General features: G+C 35.0%; 2 protein-coding genes across 2 annotated transcripts in view; both read right to left on the reverse strand.

Moving 5' to 3' along the window:
* LOC107719714 (uncharacterized) overlaps positions 1-5005 on the reverse strand; it is an 11090-nt gene extending 6085 nt beyond the window's left edge. The window contains exons 1-8 of the mRNA XM_016527200.1: positions 4971-5005; positions 4263-4298; positions 3544-3816; positions 3433-3471; positions 2960-3130; positions 1934-2230; positions 1055-1297; positions 847-960 (exon numbers count right to left, since the gene is read on the reverse strand). Of these exons, the coding sequence (XP_016382686.1) occupies positions 847-960; positions 1055-1297; positions 1934-2230; positions 2960-3130; positions 3433-3471; positions 3544-3816; positions 4263-4298; positions 4971-5001 (1204 nt within the window). The 5' untranslated portion in view covers positions 5002-5005. The remainder of the gene's footprint in view (positions 1-846; positions 961-1054; positions 1298-1933; positions 2231-2959; positions 3131-3432; positions 3472-3543; positions 3817-4262; positions 4299-4970) is intronic.
* Positions 5006-12183: 7178 nt separating this feature from the next.
* LOC107719719 (trypsin-2-like) lies at positions 12184-18150 on the reverse strand. Its single transcript, XM_016527205.1, has 6 exons — positions 18111-18150; positions 16867-17017; positions 14316-14566; positions 13812-13948; positions 13575-13676; positions 12184-12259 (listed from the first exon to the last, which is right to left on the reverse strand). The coding sequence occupies exons 1-6, from the start codon at positions 18148-18150 to the stop codon at positions 12206-12208; spliced, it is 735 nt and encodes a 244-aa protein (XP_016382691.1). The 3' UTR covers positions 12184-12205.
* Between the last annotated feature and the right edge of the window lie 1551 nt (positions 18151-19701).

A 19701-nucleotide genomic window follows, 5' to 3' on the forward strand; every position in this document is an offset into this window, starting at 1 on the left:
CGCATGAAATGCTTACGGGTCGACCCATGCTGTGCTATATTGTAGAGGTTCCTACAAAGGACCGCCTCTAGAGCAATTACAAATGGAACTTCGATCATATATGAAGAAATTAACTGCCATACATAGAGCTATCTATTTACAGGAAAAAAGAAAATGGAATGAGCCCAGGAGAAAAGGGACCCTAAGAAGTGGTGAGAGCTACTCCAGCAGCAGTCAAAGTGGGGGGAAACACAACCTGGCATCATCTGGACCACTGTACTAACGTTCCCACGGAAAAGACGGAAAGAAAAGAAAAAAAGACAAGAAAACAATGCAGGATATTCTATGTGTGATGTTTTGAATGTGTTTTTATGTTTTTATACATAACTGTGACAACCACAGGCAAGCGCTGAACCAATAGATAGATAGATAGATAGATAGATAGTTTGAATGAGTATAAAGGGATTATAAATAGTACATAGAAGGGACGTTTGATTGAGTCTCAAGGGATTCTGGGAATTTAAATTAGAATTTAGACAGTTGGAGTTTGAATAGTCTTGGCTCATCTGAACATTCTGTCAATGCAAGTCTATGGGATTTTTATGATTTTTATCTTCATTTTGATGAAAACCATAAGTCAGATCAGTCTGAAAAGATCTAGCACACTAAGTGAGATCAGTCTGAAGAGCTGGGCTGAGTTTGGTGGTTCTAGCTTGAAAGCTCTAGGAGGAGTAGCGTTCAGAAATTTAGACTAAGAATAATAAAAAGCTTAAATAGCTTATCAGTAGGTTGGCTTTCTCATGATGACCAACTTGGTGTTTAACTGAATATAATAAATATAATGTAATAAATCAGACAGACATTTACCTCTCATCCTGCAGCATTTGAAAATCAGCACGACTGTCACGAGCAGATATGGAGAAACTGCCAGCACAGAACTGAGTGTGTGGAGGACAGAGATCGGAGATCCTGAATGAGACACTGAAGAAGAGACACACAAGCACTTTATCAAGCACCATATCTGAACGAGAACATGAGAAGAAATCAACCAGCTCACAGTTTCATTGACTCTCACCTGTGACTGAGATCCAGCTCTTGGGTGACTCTCCTCTCTCTGGGTGTTTGCAGGAGTAGAAACCTTCATGTGACTTTGAGACATTAGAGATGATCATCTCTGTAGTTTGATTCTGGATGAGTGATCCATCTTTATAGAAATCAGCTCTGAGGTTTGGTGGGGTTGAAAACTGATCTAAACAGCGTAGAGTCAGAGTTTCTCCTTCAGTCACAGGATGAACAGGACTCTCCAGAATCACACCAACTACAGAAACAGAGCAAACATCAACTGACAAATAGTAAGATTATAGTAAGAATGTAACAACAATGTGGAGACAACAACAACAATAATAATAATAATAATAATAATGCGTTTTATTTAGAGGTGCCTTTGAAAACACTCAAGAACACATTACAACTTGATGACAATCATAAATTACAAGACAGTAATACAATCAAAGCAACATCTATTCAACATAAAGATAACCCATAAATTACAATTAATCAGGAAAAGCTTATTTAAAAATATGAGTTTTAAGATATGATTATTTTTTATGACAAAAGTCAAAGGTTGACTACGTTCTAGCTTATGGAAAATGTGAGACGTAACCCAAATAGGACAGAGTTACAATAATCAATACAAAAATAATAATAACAAATTTTCTCATGGGGGTTATGAAAAATATAAACAAATAAACATGACATGTGGGTAAATGACTGCACGATTCTGGATACATTTAGAATCTCAATGTTTTGAGCAATGGTTTAATAGTCAAAGGTTTATTAGTCTAGTGGATTCATTGTCATTTAGGAATAAGATTGAATTGAGATCACAATCTGGCTATTTAAATCTGAAACAAGAAATGAGGGTTTTGTGAAAAATACAGAAACACAGACTCACAGTGTACAGTGATATTAACAGGATGATGTTTATCTCCAGATTCAGACTCACACCAGTAAACTCCAGTGTCATATGGGATGGTGGAGCTGATTGTACAAGTAGATCCTGTTTGTGATCCCCACACTGATGAACAATCTTCCAGCCGCCAGCTGTCTCTGTATCTTCTCACTGTCCATCCAGTAGATTTAGTCTGGTCCTCACAGCTCAGAGAGAGAGAGACTAATGTGAAGTGTTGAGTTCTGCTGGGACTGACGATCAGAGAGACTGGAGGAGAAACACCTGAGAAGACAATTACAGCTACAATTCAGAAATCAAGTCAAGACAGCTTTATTGATATAACACTTTACACAAATTGTTTCAAAGCAGGTTTTCAGAAAAATATTAAAGTTATAATATCTGAAAATCCATAAGTCTTCACTGAGTATTTCTATTTAAAACTTGATAAAAATAAACACCTTAATATATTTGTCATTATGCCATCAGCAGACAAGCCAAAGACAACTGTGATAACCAACAAAAACCTCCATAAGGTGTTACTATTGGAGGACAAAACCTTGGGAGAAACCAGACTCAACTCGGGGGTCAATTCTTCTTTGCCTGTACAGTGTGAACCTAGTAGTATTTATAGTTAACTGAGTTTGTTGTATATTAATTTACTAATTTATCGGTAGGCAGATAGTCAAACTGTAAAATGAATGATAAAGTGTTTATACGGTCCATCCTGTGTTGTTGATAAAGTGCCTCCTAGAATCAAGGTGTGGTCAATAACATAAAAATTAAAAATAAATTTCATAATAAAAACACTATTTAATAAATAGGTCAGATTATACATTTTTATTACACCTATTTGATTATGTTCCCTCAAGTCCACTTACGTAAGTAACACTTTTGTGCCACAATAGTTTAGTTTATATATTTTTCATGACAATTTTACACCATAATAATTAAAAGTTTTTCAAGGTTTTGCTGGCTAGTTTGGTCTGTTTAGGACCTCCTCAATCATTCTGTGGTTCAGTTTGAACTCACCAGTGACACATATTAACTGTGTGTTGCTGATGGTTGTGTTATAGGCTGGTTTTCCTCTCTCTGCTCTGCACACATAAACTCCTGTGTGTTTTGGAGCAGCAGAACTGACAGTGTAGTTTCCTCCAGCTCCTCTGCTGCTGTCTGAGAGCAGATCAGAACGATATCTGTTGTCTGTATAAAGTGAAAAAGTGCAGTTACCTCAAGAAATGAGCAGACATTTTTACATGAGTTTTATAAAAGACCTTTGATGGTATAATCAGAGTATTCAGACTGATTAAATATCTTTAATCTCTATAATATGTTTTTATGAAACCAGTTTATTCAGGTGTTGCTACATGAACAAGATGGCGGCGCGTTCACACGCTGCGGCTTCTCTCTTTCCCGACAGAAAGGTGTTTTCATGTTTTTTGTCTTGTGAGTCGCAGTGTTTTTGTACGTATTCGTCGCGTCTATCTGTCTCTAAGCGCGCATACAGTCGTGAGTTTCTGCTCGATGTCGGCACTGGGCTTTATCTGAAATAGAGAAATCACTCATTAATACCATGTTAAACTTGTGTGTGTATGTGAAGTGATGATCAAACTCACCTGATACTGTCAGTGTAACTTCATCACTGATGTGTGATCTGCGTGATCTGTCTGTCTTTGCTCCATAACAGAAGTATTTACCTGCGTCAGACTCAGTAACAGGACTGAATGTGTGTTCCTGTAGTTCACTGAAAACACCGGTTGAATCTTCTTTATACCAGCTGTACTGCCAGCTAGTGACTCCTTCAGCATTTATGTCACATCTGAGAGTGACTGTCTCTCCTCTGAATACATGTTGAGCAGGTTTAATGGTTACTTTGGGTTTTGGTGTTTCTGTACAATGACAACAATTCACAATGAAAACAATGTGCTGCTTTTACTGTAAGAACACAGTTACTTGACTGTAAAACACACACGCTAAATCAGATGAGACTGGAGTGTTGCTCTCTATAGCTGTTATAGTCGTTTATAAAAGATTTGTCAATACACAATCATTGGGAATTTGGAAACATGAGATGTGAAAATTTTCCAACAGAAGATCTTGTCTCTCGCTGTTTCGATTTTGATTTCACAGAGAATGTAGGAAATATCTGCTGTTTTTGACAGACTGATGTTTCTTGTCACAACTCAGAACTGTCACATGAATAATTCAACTTGTTAAAAGGGTGCATTTATAATCATCATAAAATGTAAGTAATTTCTCAACTCTCAGTTGGTTTATAACAGTTAATGTAGAATTACTGATATGTGTTGAAAATATATGAATCAAATTGACTCACCTTCAGTATGTCCAGAGTAGATGTTTGAAATCAGCACTAAAACACAAAGAGAAAAACGCATTACAATGTGAACATTCAGCTGATAATTATAAAGATTAACAAATATTAAGATATTGTGTGGGGACTGTATATGTGTATAGATAAACATGAAAACATCTGACTTGTATTTTATAGATTTGGTCATAGCAGAGAACTGTTTCAGGAACTTCAAGAGTGTGATCTAATTAAAATATTTAAGATTCAAAACTCAAAAAAAAAAAAAAGTTGAGTGAATTTTAAGGAACTTGACAATTTTCAGTAAAAAAAAAAAATCTTACAGACAAAACAATAAAAAGAAAAAAAAAAGGAAAGATAATTATAAAGATGAACAAATATTAAGATATAGTGTTGATGACTGTACGAGTCCAGATAAACATTAAAACATCTGACTGGTATTTTATAGATTTGGTCATAGCAGAGAACTGTTTAGGGAACTTCAAGCCAACAGTCTGATCACAAGAATAAAGACAAACTCTTACAAACACCTTGATCTACAACACAACATCTCAATCAAACTCCTCTTTCACTCATATATCATGGACTAGAGCTGGATTTGAAACTCTGAGAGCAGCAAGAAAAGACATAAATCTAGGAACACTAAAACACTTGTTTATTTACATAATATAATAGCAATTCCACTGAAATACATTTAGAGAAAATAATACTCACAGAGCACAAGAGGAAGTTGACTGAGCTCCATACTGACTGAATGATGACAGACGGTTAAAGACACAGACTGTGTTAAAGACTCAAGACTTCCTGAAACCTGCAGTCAGATCTTTAGAAACATCATGACAGATTAAAGACATACAAATGTCTTTTTTTTTCAAAACTTTACACACAAATCCAAGAATTGCAAAATGCCTCACATCTCTTACAAAATGAAGCACTGCATTCAAAATATCACAAACACATCTCAAAAGCAAACATTTGCAAACACCTTTGCCATAATATTAATTCCTGTTAGATTTGTGTGTGTTACATAGAGAATTGTGTTTTGTGTTTTGCAAAAAGTGTTTTATGAAATTGAAAACTGAGTCAAAGGCCGAGAATTAGTGTATGGTTTTGCAGACTTGGTGTGTGGTTCTGGTGTTTGAGTGTCAGCTTTCAGAAATTGTGTGACAAGTAAAATGTTCCCTTGACACCAGAGCATTCATGTGCAGAATATATACTAGCCTTACTTACTGCAGAGTTTTATTATGTTTCTGGAGCTTTTTTAAAATATAACCTAAAAATGATAAGATCTAAATTTACTGGTTTTATTCAAATAAAAAATATTATGACTGCTTCCACCTAAATACATTGATTTTTATATGTAAAATAAGGTAGAAATAATTCTTTAAGATGACACTTTTTACAGTGTAGTACATAACATAAAATATTATGCATATTTTCAAAAGACATCACAATAAATATTAAAATGAAACACTGACTAACAAAGTTTTCTTAGTTTTATATGAATGAAATTCTACTTTCCTATTAGAGCTCATTTAACTTTGGTTTATGGTGAAATTAAGTTTTAATCATACTGACCAACATTAAGTAACATTTGACTTATGTCTAAATAAAACATATTATGTATTTTTTATAAATGTTTTACTTTGTATGATTATTTTTGTCTTATGGTAAATTAATATTTTTGATTAATATTAAATCAAAATGTAAGGTAAGCAGTTGAAAAAAAAAACTAAATTGAACAGGATTTATTTGCTCTTATGAAAAGTTGTATTCTGGTGTGTTCAATGAACAAGGGAAATGAATCAATATTTTGATAGCTCTTTATTGTAATGGTGGTATTAGCTGTATTCATAATTATGTATTTACGTTACAATAAAGTGAACAACTGCTGCTCCTCCCTCAGTGGTTAGTGCGGTGGAGCTGAAAGAGAACAAACCAAACCACAACTATGAGCTCACATCTATCCATGGGCGGATCTAGAAAAGTATTTCGTAGGGTGGCAACGGGGTGGCATGAGGATTGTGAGGGGTGGCAACACCAAAGCAAACAAACATTCAATCACCTATACTTAATCTATAGTATATCAATGACATCTATACTACAAATAAAGCCACAAGTAGCAATCATCAGGGTCCAAGCACCAATGGACTGTGTGCATGATTAGCAATCTAACTGTAATGAATCTCATAACGCATTTTACAAAAAAGTCCAAATTGAATCTTCACTGAGAGTTAGGGTTTGATTAAATAGGTTACATCAACACACAGTTGACAAAAAAAGGAACTGACTTTCAAAAGAAATCACTCCCTCCTACTGTTTAAACGAGAAGTCAGAAAAAGCCCTCTAAACATGTTTACTCTCATAAGATATGTGATCATAATATATGTGGTGTAAGTGTGGACTTATTTTTAACATTTATATTTAGACAAATTGAATCCAGCAGTGTCCGTCACAATATCGAAGTAAGTGCGCATCATTGATCATTGTTCTCGCTAAAAATATTTTCTCATAACATGAGATGTGCAGTTTACTTTAAAAGATAAATTATTGTACACCTATAGGTGTACAATAATTTATCTTTTAAATTATTGTACACCTATAGGTGTACAATAATTTATCTTTTAAAAAACGAGAAGTCAGAAAAAGCCCTCTAAACATGTTTACTCTCATAAGATATGTGATCATAATATATGTGGTGTAAGTGTGGACTTATTTTTAACATTTATATTTAGACAAATTGAATCCAGCAGTGTCCGTCACAATATCGAAGTAAGTGCGCATCATTGATCATTGTTCTCGCTAAAAATATTTTCTCTCTCATAACAATGTGCAGTTTACTTTAAAAGATAAATTATTGTACACCTATAGGTGTACAATAATTTAAAAGATAAATTATTGTACACCTATAGCACTCCTCGCTGTCATTAAAACATAACATACCACAGGAAAAGTAATCAAGCGCATCCACTACAAATAGGCTATGTCTAAATACATATAATTTTGGTTTAACTTCTGCGTAATGACCTTATGTAATTTCAGTGCTTATCTCCATTAACGAGAGTGGAATATTTAATGCAAATGTATATTATGAAATGAAAACAGTTTAAAATCGTTGTTTACTTCATTACTTTTCTCTCTCCAGGAAAAAAAAAATCCTTACGCATGGGTCAGAGTTTGCGTGCAGACTCCCGTCAAGTTTGGTTTTTTTATAAATCCCACCTTTTGTGTAGGAAATGGCGTACGCCTCATTCAGGGCAGGTTTTGTGCGTACGCAACAGCTATAAATGAGGCCCCAGATGTTTAAGTAAAATTATTTCCAAACATTTCATAATTACTGAAGGAAGAGCTACAGGTCTATAATCCTTGCATTCTTTAGAACATGAAATTTTAAGCAATGGTTTTATATATTAGGTTTTCCATAGCCTAGGGACAGCGTGTGTATCAATAGATTCCTGAACAATTGGTTGCCACACTGGCGCCAACTCATACTGTAAGCAAAATTCTTTATCAGACATGATCCCTCAGGTCCTGCCAGGTTTCCTTCTATTTGCAGACTGAAACATCTTCCTAACATCATCAACATCAATAACAATCCTTTCTTAGGAAGGTTCATTATAGTTGACACAATTATCAGTCATTTTAAATCTAGTAAAATAGGTATTTAATTCATTAACAAAACAAATTTCATTATCTGTCATGATTGATTTATTTAAAGATGTTAGTCCTGTCATTGTTTTTAAAATATCCCACACCTTCTTATTGTTATTGGCTTTAAACTCATCTTCTAAACGCTGTCTATAAGAAGCTTTAGCTTTCTTTAGTTTGATTTTTATTGTTTTTTTCTGTCTGTTTAAGTAATGTAAAGTTCTTATTTTTAAAGGCTACTTTCCTCTGATTCATAACTTCCTTAATATCTTTGGTTACATATGATTTATTATTTGGATAAACTATGATCTCTTTAGTAAGAATAACCAACTGTACGCAAAAGTTAATAATATAATCATTTATCACTTCAGTCCTTTCATCTAGCGAACCTTCAGGAAAAATCTCCCAATCTGTCTGTTCAAAGCAAGCTCTCAATTCTTCTTTCATTCGACCACAGCCTAATCACTTTCTTTACCTCTTTTAAGTTTAGTCTTATACACTGGAATCATATGGACCGCATTATGATCAGAGTTCAGTATCGGTGGTCTACACCTAGACACATAAGCATCCTTCACAATCACAAAGCATTTGTCACAAATTATTATTTTTTTTCTTGTTTCTGTCTCTACATATTGTTCAAATCCCGGTAACACAGATTCCAGGTTACAATGATTTAAGTCTCCAAGTACTATCACTGGTGCATCTGTGTAACTGAGCTGCAGTTCATGTGCCGTATACCACAAACAATAAAATGCATCCAAATTCTCTTGGCTTATAGAAGGGCCTTAAAGTCATGCCGAGGATTTCCACACTTGGATCACAGATCTTACATTTCATAGAGTACGTTCGGCACCAGTTATCATTTATGTACACACACATCCTTCCCCTTTGCTCTTTCCTGAGTCTTTATCCCTGACCGCTCACACAAAGGTGAATCCAGGTACCTCAAAAAGAGAGTCGGGCATTGTAGATTGTAACCAACTTTCTGTAAAGCATAACAAAGATGCCTCGTAGAATTCATTACAGTACCTTGTATAAGATCTTATTATGCTCACCTTGTTGATCAATGAGTGCAGGTTACTGAAGATAAGGGATGGCAAAGGCGGTCAAGTACATCTACGTCGGAAGCAATTCTGAATACCACCTCTCCTTCCTCGTTTCTTGCATTTTTATCTAATCATTTCATGTGGTATATTTTTCACTGTCAAGCTTTCGAAATGACTTGCTATCATCTCTTGAGACATTTTTAAGTTTATCTCCAGAAGTCTTTCGGCTGTATTGCCGTACGAGCGGTAGCTTTATCCTCCAGCTCCCACATGCGATATCATTTTCCTTGATAAAACATTAACAAGAGTTTGTTAAATGTTCAATATGACGTTTATGCGCCAAAAGCTGAACGAAACAGCGCTACTCATTTGATCCGCGCCACACAGACACAGTTTATCCGCTCGGCTCAAAGTTCAAATGGCAGCGCAGTGCGAGTTTACTAGAGCGGATGCGTTTACTTGCTGATGAGTCTCGGTCAAGCAACACTAAACAGCGCTGTGAGATCCAGTGTGGAGCACTTGAATTCAGCGAAGAACACAAATGACTCGGTGATTTAAACTAGTTTAAAGCTAGATGAAACAGCGCTGACAAACAGGAGAAACACTGTGCGCAAAGAGTCAACAAATCACCACCATGGATTTACTGTAGTAACACTAACTGCACCATGGTATTGTGGAAGAAATGTGGGATAATCATAAGAAATTGTATGATGTTATTAATGTAGACATGAATTAAATGCATTAAAGGAGTCAGGGAATATAATTGCAGTATATGTGTGTGTGTGTGTGTGTGTGTGTGTGATTAAGCTATAGCATCTGTGCATTTATAGCCTACTAAATGTATTTAGACTACTGTTTTTGATACAAATACTAGAAACCATACAGATACATTTTTACCATAGTATTGAGGTGCTGTATGTGTGGTTTTCACTGTGGTTATCGTGATCTAAATGTATGCTACTGTGAAAGACCAGTGGTTAAGTTCAATAAAACTCAAACAGTCAGAATCATTACATTTTACCATATAAAAAGGTAATAAAAATGTGAAATAATTATCAATATCAACTGATAGGATTTTTTTTTTTTTTGCCCATATCACCCAGCCCTATTTGAGGTTATAAAGAATAGAGTCTACCCAGAATTTGACTTTTGGGAGTTGAATAATTTTGTACCTGAATGTTTAGAGCCTTTATAGATGTGTTGTAATAAACTTTAAACTTACTTTAATAATGCCTTGGTTGAACTGTTTTCATTAAATTTTGTTTACAGCAGCAGAAGGACCTGCAGTGAAATTATTTTGATTGCAACATGTAGCCTAATAACTAACTGCGTAGTGTACTCTGTATTTGTTCTATTAAAGTGCCTAAGCTTTAATGGAGACACTGTTCTCTGCAAGAGTCAGAATCATACAGTAGTGAAGGTTATTCAACATAATCAGACTGTGGTGGATTCTTATCCTAACTGGTTTGTTGAATGGTGCTTTAATCATTGTTGTCATAGGTGAGTTCCTTTCCTTTCATTTTATTCTATTACAATTACAGTTTTTTTTTTCAACTGCTTACATTTTTAACATTTTCAAAACTTTGCCTCTTTTTTTTTCAAAACTTTACACACAAATCCAAAAATTGCACACACAAAAATCTAAATGCCTTACATCACTTGCAAAATGAAGCACTGCATTCAAAATATCACAAACACATCTCAAAAGCAAACATTTGTCTTAAGTTGCAAACACCTTTGCCATAATATTATATTTTTAGATATATCATATACACATAGTTATTCAAAACGTAAATCTCTACTTTCCTGATCTCCTATGTACAGTATATTTCTGTACAAGATTGAAAGTAATTGGCAGAGAGATGTTGAGAAATTCACGGTAAACACGAAAGCAAGATTGAAACCAAACTTTTTTTTTTTTTTTTTACTGTAAGAATTTGGGGTTGTGAATACAGTATTACACAGTATGAAAGAAAAGAAATACATCAACCAAGAGTAGTTGTGCAGATGTGTATTTATATGCCTATTCTAAAGCCATGGTTGATTGGTGTTAAGTAAAGCAATGAGTGTTTGCACATGTGAGGAGTTAGTTTGAGGCACTGATAAATCAGTGTGGCATTTTGATTGGTTGTCTTTGAAAAAGAAAAAAATCAAGATACTTCCTGATATTTTTGTGTGTTACATAGAGAATTATGTGCTGTGTTTTGCAAAAAAAATGTAAAATATCAAAGGCTGAGAATTAGTGTATGGTTTTGCAGATTTGGCATGTGGTTCTGGTGTTTGTCAGCTTTCAGAAATTGTGTGACAAGTAAAGATTTTGTGTGTAAGCAGTAAAAAAAAAAAAAAACTGTAAACATACAATACTGTGGCTCCGTCTGTAAAAAAAATTTTTTAACGTGGCGATCATCCTCAGTATAGTTGTTATCCTGGAGAAAGCTCAAAACTTCAAGATGTAGAGTTACCGCTGTCTAAATTTATGGAGAAGTACGTCAGGAGCTGAGCCAAGTACAGGTACAGCTACATTTCCCCACATTTTGCATTTTACATGAAACAAAAGCTCTGAATAATGGTTTCTTTTAGTTTTTTTTTCACAATACAGAGGTGGATTTTTTCCAAAGTGTGTGAAGAGTTTTGACAAAGTCATGTTAACAGAACCTGTGCTTTTCCACTGATGAACTAAATATAAACACACACCAGAGGGATGAAGGTTGTGTTTTCTGACACATTTCAGTCTTTTATATCATGCTAATTTCTGCTAGCATCTTGTATAATATAAATGTATATATGATTAATAAAGAATGAAGATCATGTGTTTATGTTAAAAACCTTCATAAAAACACATCTTACTTGAAGAAATTTCTCATGAGTAAAGTCTTCCACTGGATTGGTCACTTGACAAACAGGAAATCACATCACTGGTTTAACCTTTAACAAAGTGTTTGTTGTCTCTCTTTGACTTTAGCTTTGCTAATGTGTATTTTGTATGATGGTGCTCAGGTGGAAACAGAGCTGTGGGTCATTCTGGCTGGTGCGGTTTTAATATTGTCTTGCGCACTGAGAGAAAGATGCTCAACCTTCATACCTATGCAAATGGTTATTCAGTAGGTTTTAAGTATTCATCAGAGAAAAAAAAAAACTAATGAATATAATTCTTCAAAAGATTTTCTTTTGCACATAAAAACCATATAAACTGTTGACAGGTTTCACACTAGGTTTATTGAATTGTGTGGCCTTATTTGCAGTATGAAGCTGGGATCAGTTTTGGTATGTGTTTATAGTCTCAGTAATCCAGGAGTTGAACAGGCAGACCTAGTGGACAATGAGAGGGATAATAATGAGTATTATAGTATTATTATATTATATCACAGAAGAAGAAGAAGATTTTTGAACATGCTGTTAGCATGTCCTAGACCTAGGCTATTTTCTAGGCGATAGATAGATAGACGGACGGACGGACGGACTGACTGACAGATAGATAGATATGTTTAAAAGGCCATTCATTTGTTAGAATAATATGAGTGCTGATCACGTCTTTTTTCTTCTGCTGAGATTGACAGATGTGCAGCATCCCACACGGCAGCTAATCAGAATTCACTGATCTACGCACAGGCGAGCATCTCGCCCACGGCGCTAAGAGTTGAGTTCGTCAGAGCACCGATGTGGTCACTAAACCTCTGCCGTTGCATGTAGTATATTTATTACATTCACGTGTGTTGTGCGTCAATGAAAAGTAAGTGTGTGATATCTGATCTTTGTAACTATTATAGGTGCATTACGTTTAATCTGTTTTATATATGCGTTTGCTGTTCTGATGTACATTAGCATATATAAGCTAGCAACATGAGACTATCATGTCTTTAAAATGATTTTGCGTTCTATATATATTAAAATCATGCTTAGTTGTTTATATTGATGTTATTAATTTAAATTTCATGTATGATTCGGTGCAATTTAATTGTCAAAGCTTTAATATCTAAGTATTCTTAAATCGTAAATAACCTAATGCGTATGTGTGTGGAACAAGCCCAGACAAAGCACCGCTGTTAAGCTATATTCTAGTCTATGTGATAGCAAAGCTGTGTGCTGTTTAATCTATGGCAATCTATGACATAACAAGTTTTGTTCCACCTAAATAATCCTTAAATTGCTGTATTTAATCCAATATTCTGTATATGTATGTATATCTGTTTTCTAACATTGTTTATACTTGTGTGCATTTTCTGTTTTTGTAGAAAACCACATACACATGTATACTCCGACAAGTAACTGAGTGTTGTAGTGACAAGGGTTACTCCCAGATATAAGACAACTGTCGACTATATCTATCAACTAATGGCGCTTTTCCACTGCATGGTACGGCACGGTACGGCTCGGTACGGTTCACTTTTTGGGGGTTTTCCACTGGGTACAGTACCTGGTACCTGGTACTTTTTTTAGTACCACTTCGGTTGGGGTTCCAAGTGAACCGTACCGTTACCAAAACGTGACGTGAAGTCTCTTACCGGACACCCTGTGGTGGGTTTCAAATCTAACCGGCAATCTAAATCAAAGGTGCTATCAACAGCCAACTCATTCTTTCAAGATAGATAGATAGAGCTTTTAAAATGTACAGTTGTCATCCTACCTTGGTAAAGATACCAGGCTGATCTTTTGCAGCACAACGGCCACCCGCTGACACAATACCTTGTATCTCACCATCACACACCATAGGACCACCTGAGTCACCCTGAGCAGGATGAGAATGAGGATAAAAAAATATATATTTTTAACAGGAACCATGTTTGGAGACCAATAACTAATGTAATGTCTGTCTTTGGTTTAATGCATTGAAAGGTGTAGTACTGTGTCTATAATCCGTTACCTGGCAAACGCCCTTTCCTCCCTTCAGATATCCAGCACAGAACATGGAGGCAGTGATTAGGTCAGGGTAGGACTCATTACAGTCACGATCAGAGATGATGGAAAGATTCAGACACTGCAGCTTATCAGAATCAACCGCTATAAAGAAATTCATGAATTAAAAACCAAGATTTTGACAATTTTTTTATTTTTAGCAGACCGTACAAATTAGTCACCATTTAGTCATGAGAGTGTGTTGCATTTTCGGTAAAAAATGACATTTTAGTCTGTTCTTAAATTCAAAAGTGTCCTGTTGTCATAATTAAGAAAAAAGGCCCATTAAGTCTTCTTTATTTATTTCTCAGAAAACATATTTTAACAAAATTTTTGTTATTTTTTGTTTTTGTTATTGTGTTTGTCAAACTCCAAGCCATGTGGTGCAACCACCATCAAGCACAATAATAACCAGAAAACTATAAAGCATCTGTCTGAGCCATAAATAAGAAGATACTCTGGATGAACTCACTTTCATTCATGGTGATTCCCCAGCCGGAGACTCTGCACATGGTGTCTGGAGGAGCACAGCTTTTGGGCAGGTCCACAGGCTTCACAAACTTATTGAGAGTCACGGGTTTGCGCAACTTGATCAGCATGATGTCATTGTCAATGGTGGAATAGTTAAACTGCGGGTGACGGATGACACGCTCAGACGGGATGGACTGCTCGCTGCTCTCATCCACAGCAATGTTGTGTTTACCCAGACGGACCTCTATGCGGCTAGCAGAGAGATTATGATAAAAACAAATAAGTTCCTTAATTTACTCACAACCCTGAATGTTATTTTCCCTCATGTGAGGAACTTACCTGCACTACTAGTGCCACCAATAATGACTGTTTCATTGTACTTTTAAACAATCCCCCGTATTGCATTAGTCAGACAAAAAGATGCCACTACCCCAGAAAGTTGTGACCATAAATTTATGTGGGGTGGTTTCTGAGTCATATTGTAGGCTATATGCCTAACCTATGATTAACTGCTAGTAGCCGTAGTTTTACAATCAAATGACTAAACACATGCAGAGGTCTAATGTCCTGAAGGTGGATCTCTAATATTGATTGACAGGCTCTACATCCACAAGTGGTTAGCCTAGAATTCACACCTTAATGTTTATTGTGTTTGAATGTTGATTAATGATGCCTTCACGTGCTTTTGGAATTATCGTAAATACAAGTTTCCTAATTGGAAATTAGATGTGAACGCCTCTCAAGTCATATTTACTACTGGGAAACTGAGATAATTTTGATACCAGAGTTTCCGAGTTGGGCGGGCCATAAACTTTAAACATGGTGGAGGGGACAGCCATTGCTGCTGTCAATGCTATTCTTTATTAGTTTTTTTCCAAAACAACTACATCACTTTGTCTTGTCACTAAAGTAGTGTATTTATATGCTATATATGAACAATCATTTGAAACATGTTGTATATTTTATAAACAGTGAAATAAGTATGTGTTTGACTGAAATTCCACAATCTATCGTGGTGAATGTTTATATGATTGTCAAACATTGGGAAGCTACATTTTATTCTTTACCACAATAAAACACTTCAATGCGACTAGCACGTAATTATGAGTTCATAAGTGGGGAATAGGAAATTTACGATAGCACATGAAGGCAGCATTAGAACATTGGTTCTTAAATCCTGGTCTTCGCGACCCTCCTCTCTGCATATTTTGCATGTCTCTCTTATTTAGCACAAATCACCAGTTCGTTAGAAGAGAGCTCCATGCATGAACTGTGTTGCGATTGACATGGTCCCTACACCGTGTTCACTGCTCCCTACTCCCTGCACACGGGATATCGGCTGAAGTTTACTTAACATAACAGCATGGATTTGTGCTACACTACTGCCTGCAGTGTCTTCACACACAGATGAAACTTACTACAGTAGTGTGAAGGGTTATTAAACCGTAATCATGAGATTTGCATAGTAGTCACATCTCATGAACTTTAATGCCCTTTGAATTCAACATAAGGGTCTGTAAGGGAAACAGGTCAATTTAGCTCAAAGGGAATCATTTAAGATTTTAAAGGGAACTCCACCAATAATATGTAAGGGACAGAATCACTGTTTTACGGCTGATCACTGAGACGGCCAGCGATTCCGTGAACGAGCCGTATGACATCAATTCTGCAATGGATATTTATATCCAAAATATAGTGAAAACACTAGTAATTAGCACAGTAACAAGATCGGACGACATCCTGTGTCTTGGGCCTCTTGTGGAATTCTGGGCTCCTCAGGTTTCAGCCATGTTTGACCAAATCTTAGATTGTCTGATTCGGTCTGATATCCTACAGGTCCTTTTCGAACTTGAATCATGGCAGAATATCTTGTGATGTCCACTTCGCAGGGCACTTACGGTCAAATGGTACAAACCTCTGACATGATAAGAGAAACATACAAAATGTGCAGAGCGGGGGGTTGTGAAGACAGAAGCTCTGATTTAGGATGGTACAAGTTGTGGAAAAAATGCTGTGCCGTCAATTCTCAGGGAATTTCTGGCATCTTGTGTGTTAAAGACTTTTCTCAATTTAAACAGATTTGCTGACCTGACACAGACTGATATACAGTACACTTTGCAGACTTGGATTGGTAGCTATAGCATAGTCCGGAACTACATTTATATAAGGTAAAAACAAGTGGGGCATAATCTGCATTTCCATTTTTCACCACAGATTTTGAAATGTGGGGTGCTGTTGCGCTCTGCCCCTCTTAGTAGCCAACCTATCAGCCAAAGACATGCGCTAAATTTTAATACAATTATCTTTATTATTTAAAATATTCTAGAAACTAAAATAAATATTTTGCCCATTCAGACAAGCTGTGGCTGCCTCACACACAACACATGCGATTGTCACCATTATTAGTTTATTATTAGTTAACTCATCATTGCTGAGTCAGGCTGCTAAAATAGACAGATGTGCTGTAGATAGTGGTGCAGAAATTACACACCCCAGCTTTAACAGTTGGGCCTAATTAAACTGTTTTACTATTAGACATGGAGGTTACTTACGTGTCGTAGCAGTGGGCGGCTGACATGATCCAGTTCTGATTGATCAGGAATCCACCGCATTGGTGAAAACTTGTTTTCAGAAACGCCATCCAGGGCTGGGAATGAGGCTCGCATTCATATCCTCCAACAATCTTGACATGGTTTTCAGCAACTGCACACAGTACATAGACTGTCTGTTGTCATGATCTGACAGTGTTAATTATAGTACATATAGTTAGACATTTAATGAGTATGTATTGTTTAAACTTGGAAGCAGTGGTTCTCAAATTAGTTTTTCTTATTAGAAACCAGATTTTACATAAGTTGCAATAGACCTTATACTGTTCATCATACAAAACAAAACAAAAAATGTGCTTAAAGTCAAATGTAATTTATACTTTTATGCAATTTTTTTCTCCAGACAGGAAATTATATCATAGAGAGGACCTCTGCAGCTTAGTAAGTAAATATGGTAACACTTTATTTTATGGTGTACTTTTTAAACGTTACATGTACTTACTATTATAGTAACAATAAATTATGCATAATTACATGCATGTAACCCTAATCCTACACATATAGTAAGTACATGTAGTTAATTAATATTACTCCGTATTTAAATGTATGATTGCACTGTGACAAGGACACCTTAAAATAAAGTGTAACCCTAAATATTTGTTTATTAATAATGCATGCTATAAACTACTTATATTTTAATATTACTAATATTAGTAAATATTTGTAATACTATTTGTATTAATATATGTGTAACTATTTGTACTATTAGTACGTTTACTAATATTAGTAACTATTTTACTAATAACTATTTACTTATATATAACCTCTTTGAAAATATATAATTTTCTTTGAATACTCACATATATTCAAGATTTAAGGAAAATATGTTACTGATTTCTCAATTTTTGCTTAATGGCTACACATAACTTTTTTAATTTAAATGAAACTTTTATCGTATTTCTGTATTTGTTTGCTTATTTACTATTTTTGAAAATAGAATGCATTTCTATTTCCATGTCTTTTAAACTTTATTTGTAAAAGTATTTTCCTGGGCACACTTGTCTGTGAAGACCCAATGACCCACAAGTGTCTGTGCTAAATCATAGCTACCCTGATGCACAAGACCCTATTCAAACAAACCAGCAAACCATTTTTAGTCACAACGCACAAATTGAAAATCACTGCTATTACATTCCAGGTGAGAAATGAAGTGCAAATCCTCAGTTTGTGTTGATTATTGTACTTACATGCTATGCTGAAAAATGCAAGGAAAACCAAAGACTTCATGATGGCTTGATGATCCTGTTTAATGATCTAACACTTCACTCCCCTCATTTATACAGATCAGCGATTTGCATCACAATCCTGTGACCCAGTGATTAATCAATATCATTAAATACTCCAGAAAACATCTCATCTCAGATATATAGAAATGCACAGCTACTTAAAATGAATCAATTCTGTTATTGTCATGCTGATAGTGAGTTGTCCTCTGACTCAACAGCATTACAGTATGTTTTTCTCGCCCTAGAGTTCATACTAACGTGTATTTAATGATATCAAGCACTTTTAAGATAAATAAAATCAGCAGAATTTCTCAATGTGCAAAGTTAAAAATAGTTATTTACCATATAGCTAAACCGATTTATGTTTTTTTTTTTTTCTGCAAAAGTGAAGGTTTAAAATCTAAAATCGAATCTAAAGTGTTTAAAATCTGATAAAGACTTAGTTAAAGATAAATGTATGACATTGTTTGTCAGCTGATGTTTTGTGTGGAGTGCATTTAATCATTTTGGAGATAAATAAGGTGAGAAATGTGAAATATCATATGATCGTAGAGCAGTCATCAGTCTTAATTGGACACACTTTTTGTGAATATATATTTATGGACAATTAAACAGAAAGTTTAAAAAGATATTCCCAATATTACAAATATTTCTATGTACACTAGACATTTTAGAGTAATTTTGGTGTGACATGTTCAATGTGAATGAGAAATTGTGAATTTAAATAAAAATAAAAGTTTGTATTTGTTCGTATGTGGGCTAAACCTTCAGAAACTGAACAGTGTTTCTAAACACTGACATAATATATAATATGATAATCCAATGTAAAATGTTCATTAATTCTATGTTTATATCTCCTCTTAAACAATGATAATTGCAGAAGGGGTAGTTAAGTTACGTACACTGAAAAAAAAAACGATTAATTTAATTTACTTTTTTTTTTTAAGGTAAGTGGTTGCAATCGATTTATTTAAATAAACAAATTTAGTTGACTGACTTTCAACTTTTTCTTTTTTATTATTTAAATGTAGCTAAAATAAATTGTTTGCAACCACTTACCTTAAAAGAATTAAGTATAATTTTTTTTCAGTGTACTGCTTCTGAGCCTTGACTGGTGTGTGTTATGACTGCTTTACCTATTCATTTGCATATATTCATGAATCGGTTGATTCTCAATGACTCACTCATTAACAGCACTTGCTGCCACCTACTGGCGGTTTTAATTTCACATTTCGACTTTTTTTTTCATGTTTTAAATTATTTCAAATATCAGTATTCAACGTTTTATCTTAAAGGTGTCATATGATGCTATTTTAAAGGGGTGGATCATTGCGATTTAACTTTTTTAACGTTAGTTAGTGTGTAATGTTGCTGTTTGAGCATAAACAATATCTGCAAAGTTACGAAACTGAAAGTTCAATTCAAACGGAGATAGCATCTTTTAAAATTCTGGCAGTTTAATGCCTACAGAAACGACTGGTAGGGACTACAACGAGTTACTTCCCGGGTTCGTGACATCACAAACCCGGATAAACCCCGCCCTCGGGAAAGG

This window comes from Sinocyclocheilus rhinocerous, unplaced genomic scaffold (genome assembly GCF_001515625.1).
Source record: "Sinocyclocheilus rhinocerous isolate Xijiao unplaced genomic scaffold, SAMN03320098_v1.1 scaffold331, whole genome shotgun sequence".
Taxonomy (NCBI): Eukaryota; Metazoa; Chordata; class Actinopteri; order Cypriniformes; family Cyprinidae; genus Sinocyclocheilus; species Sinocyclocheilus rhinocerous.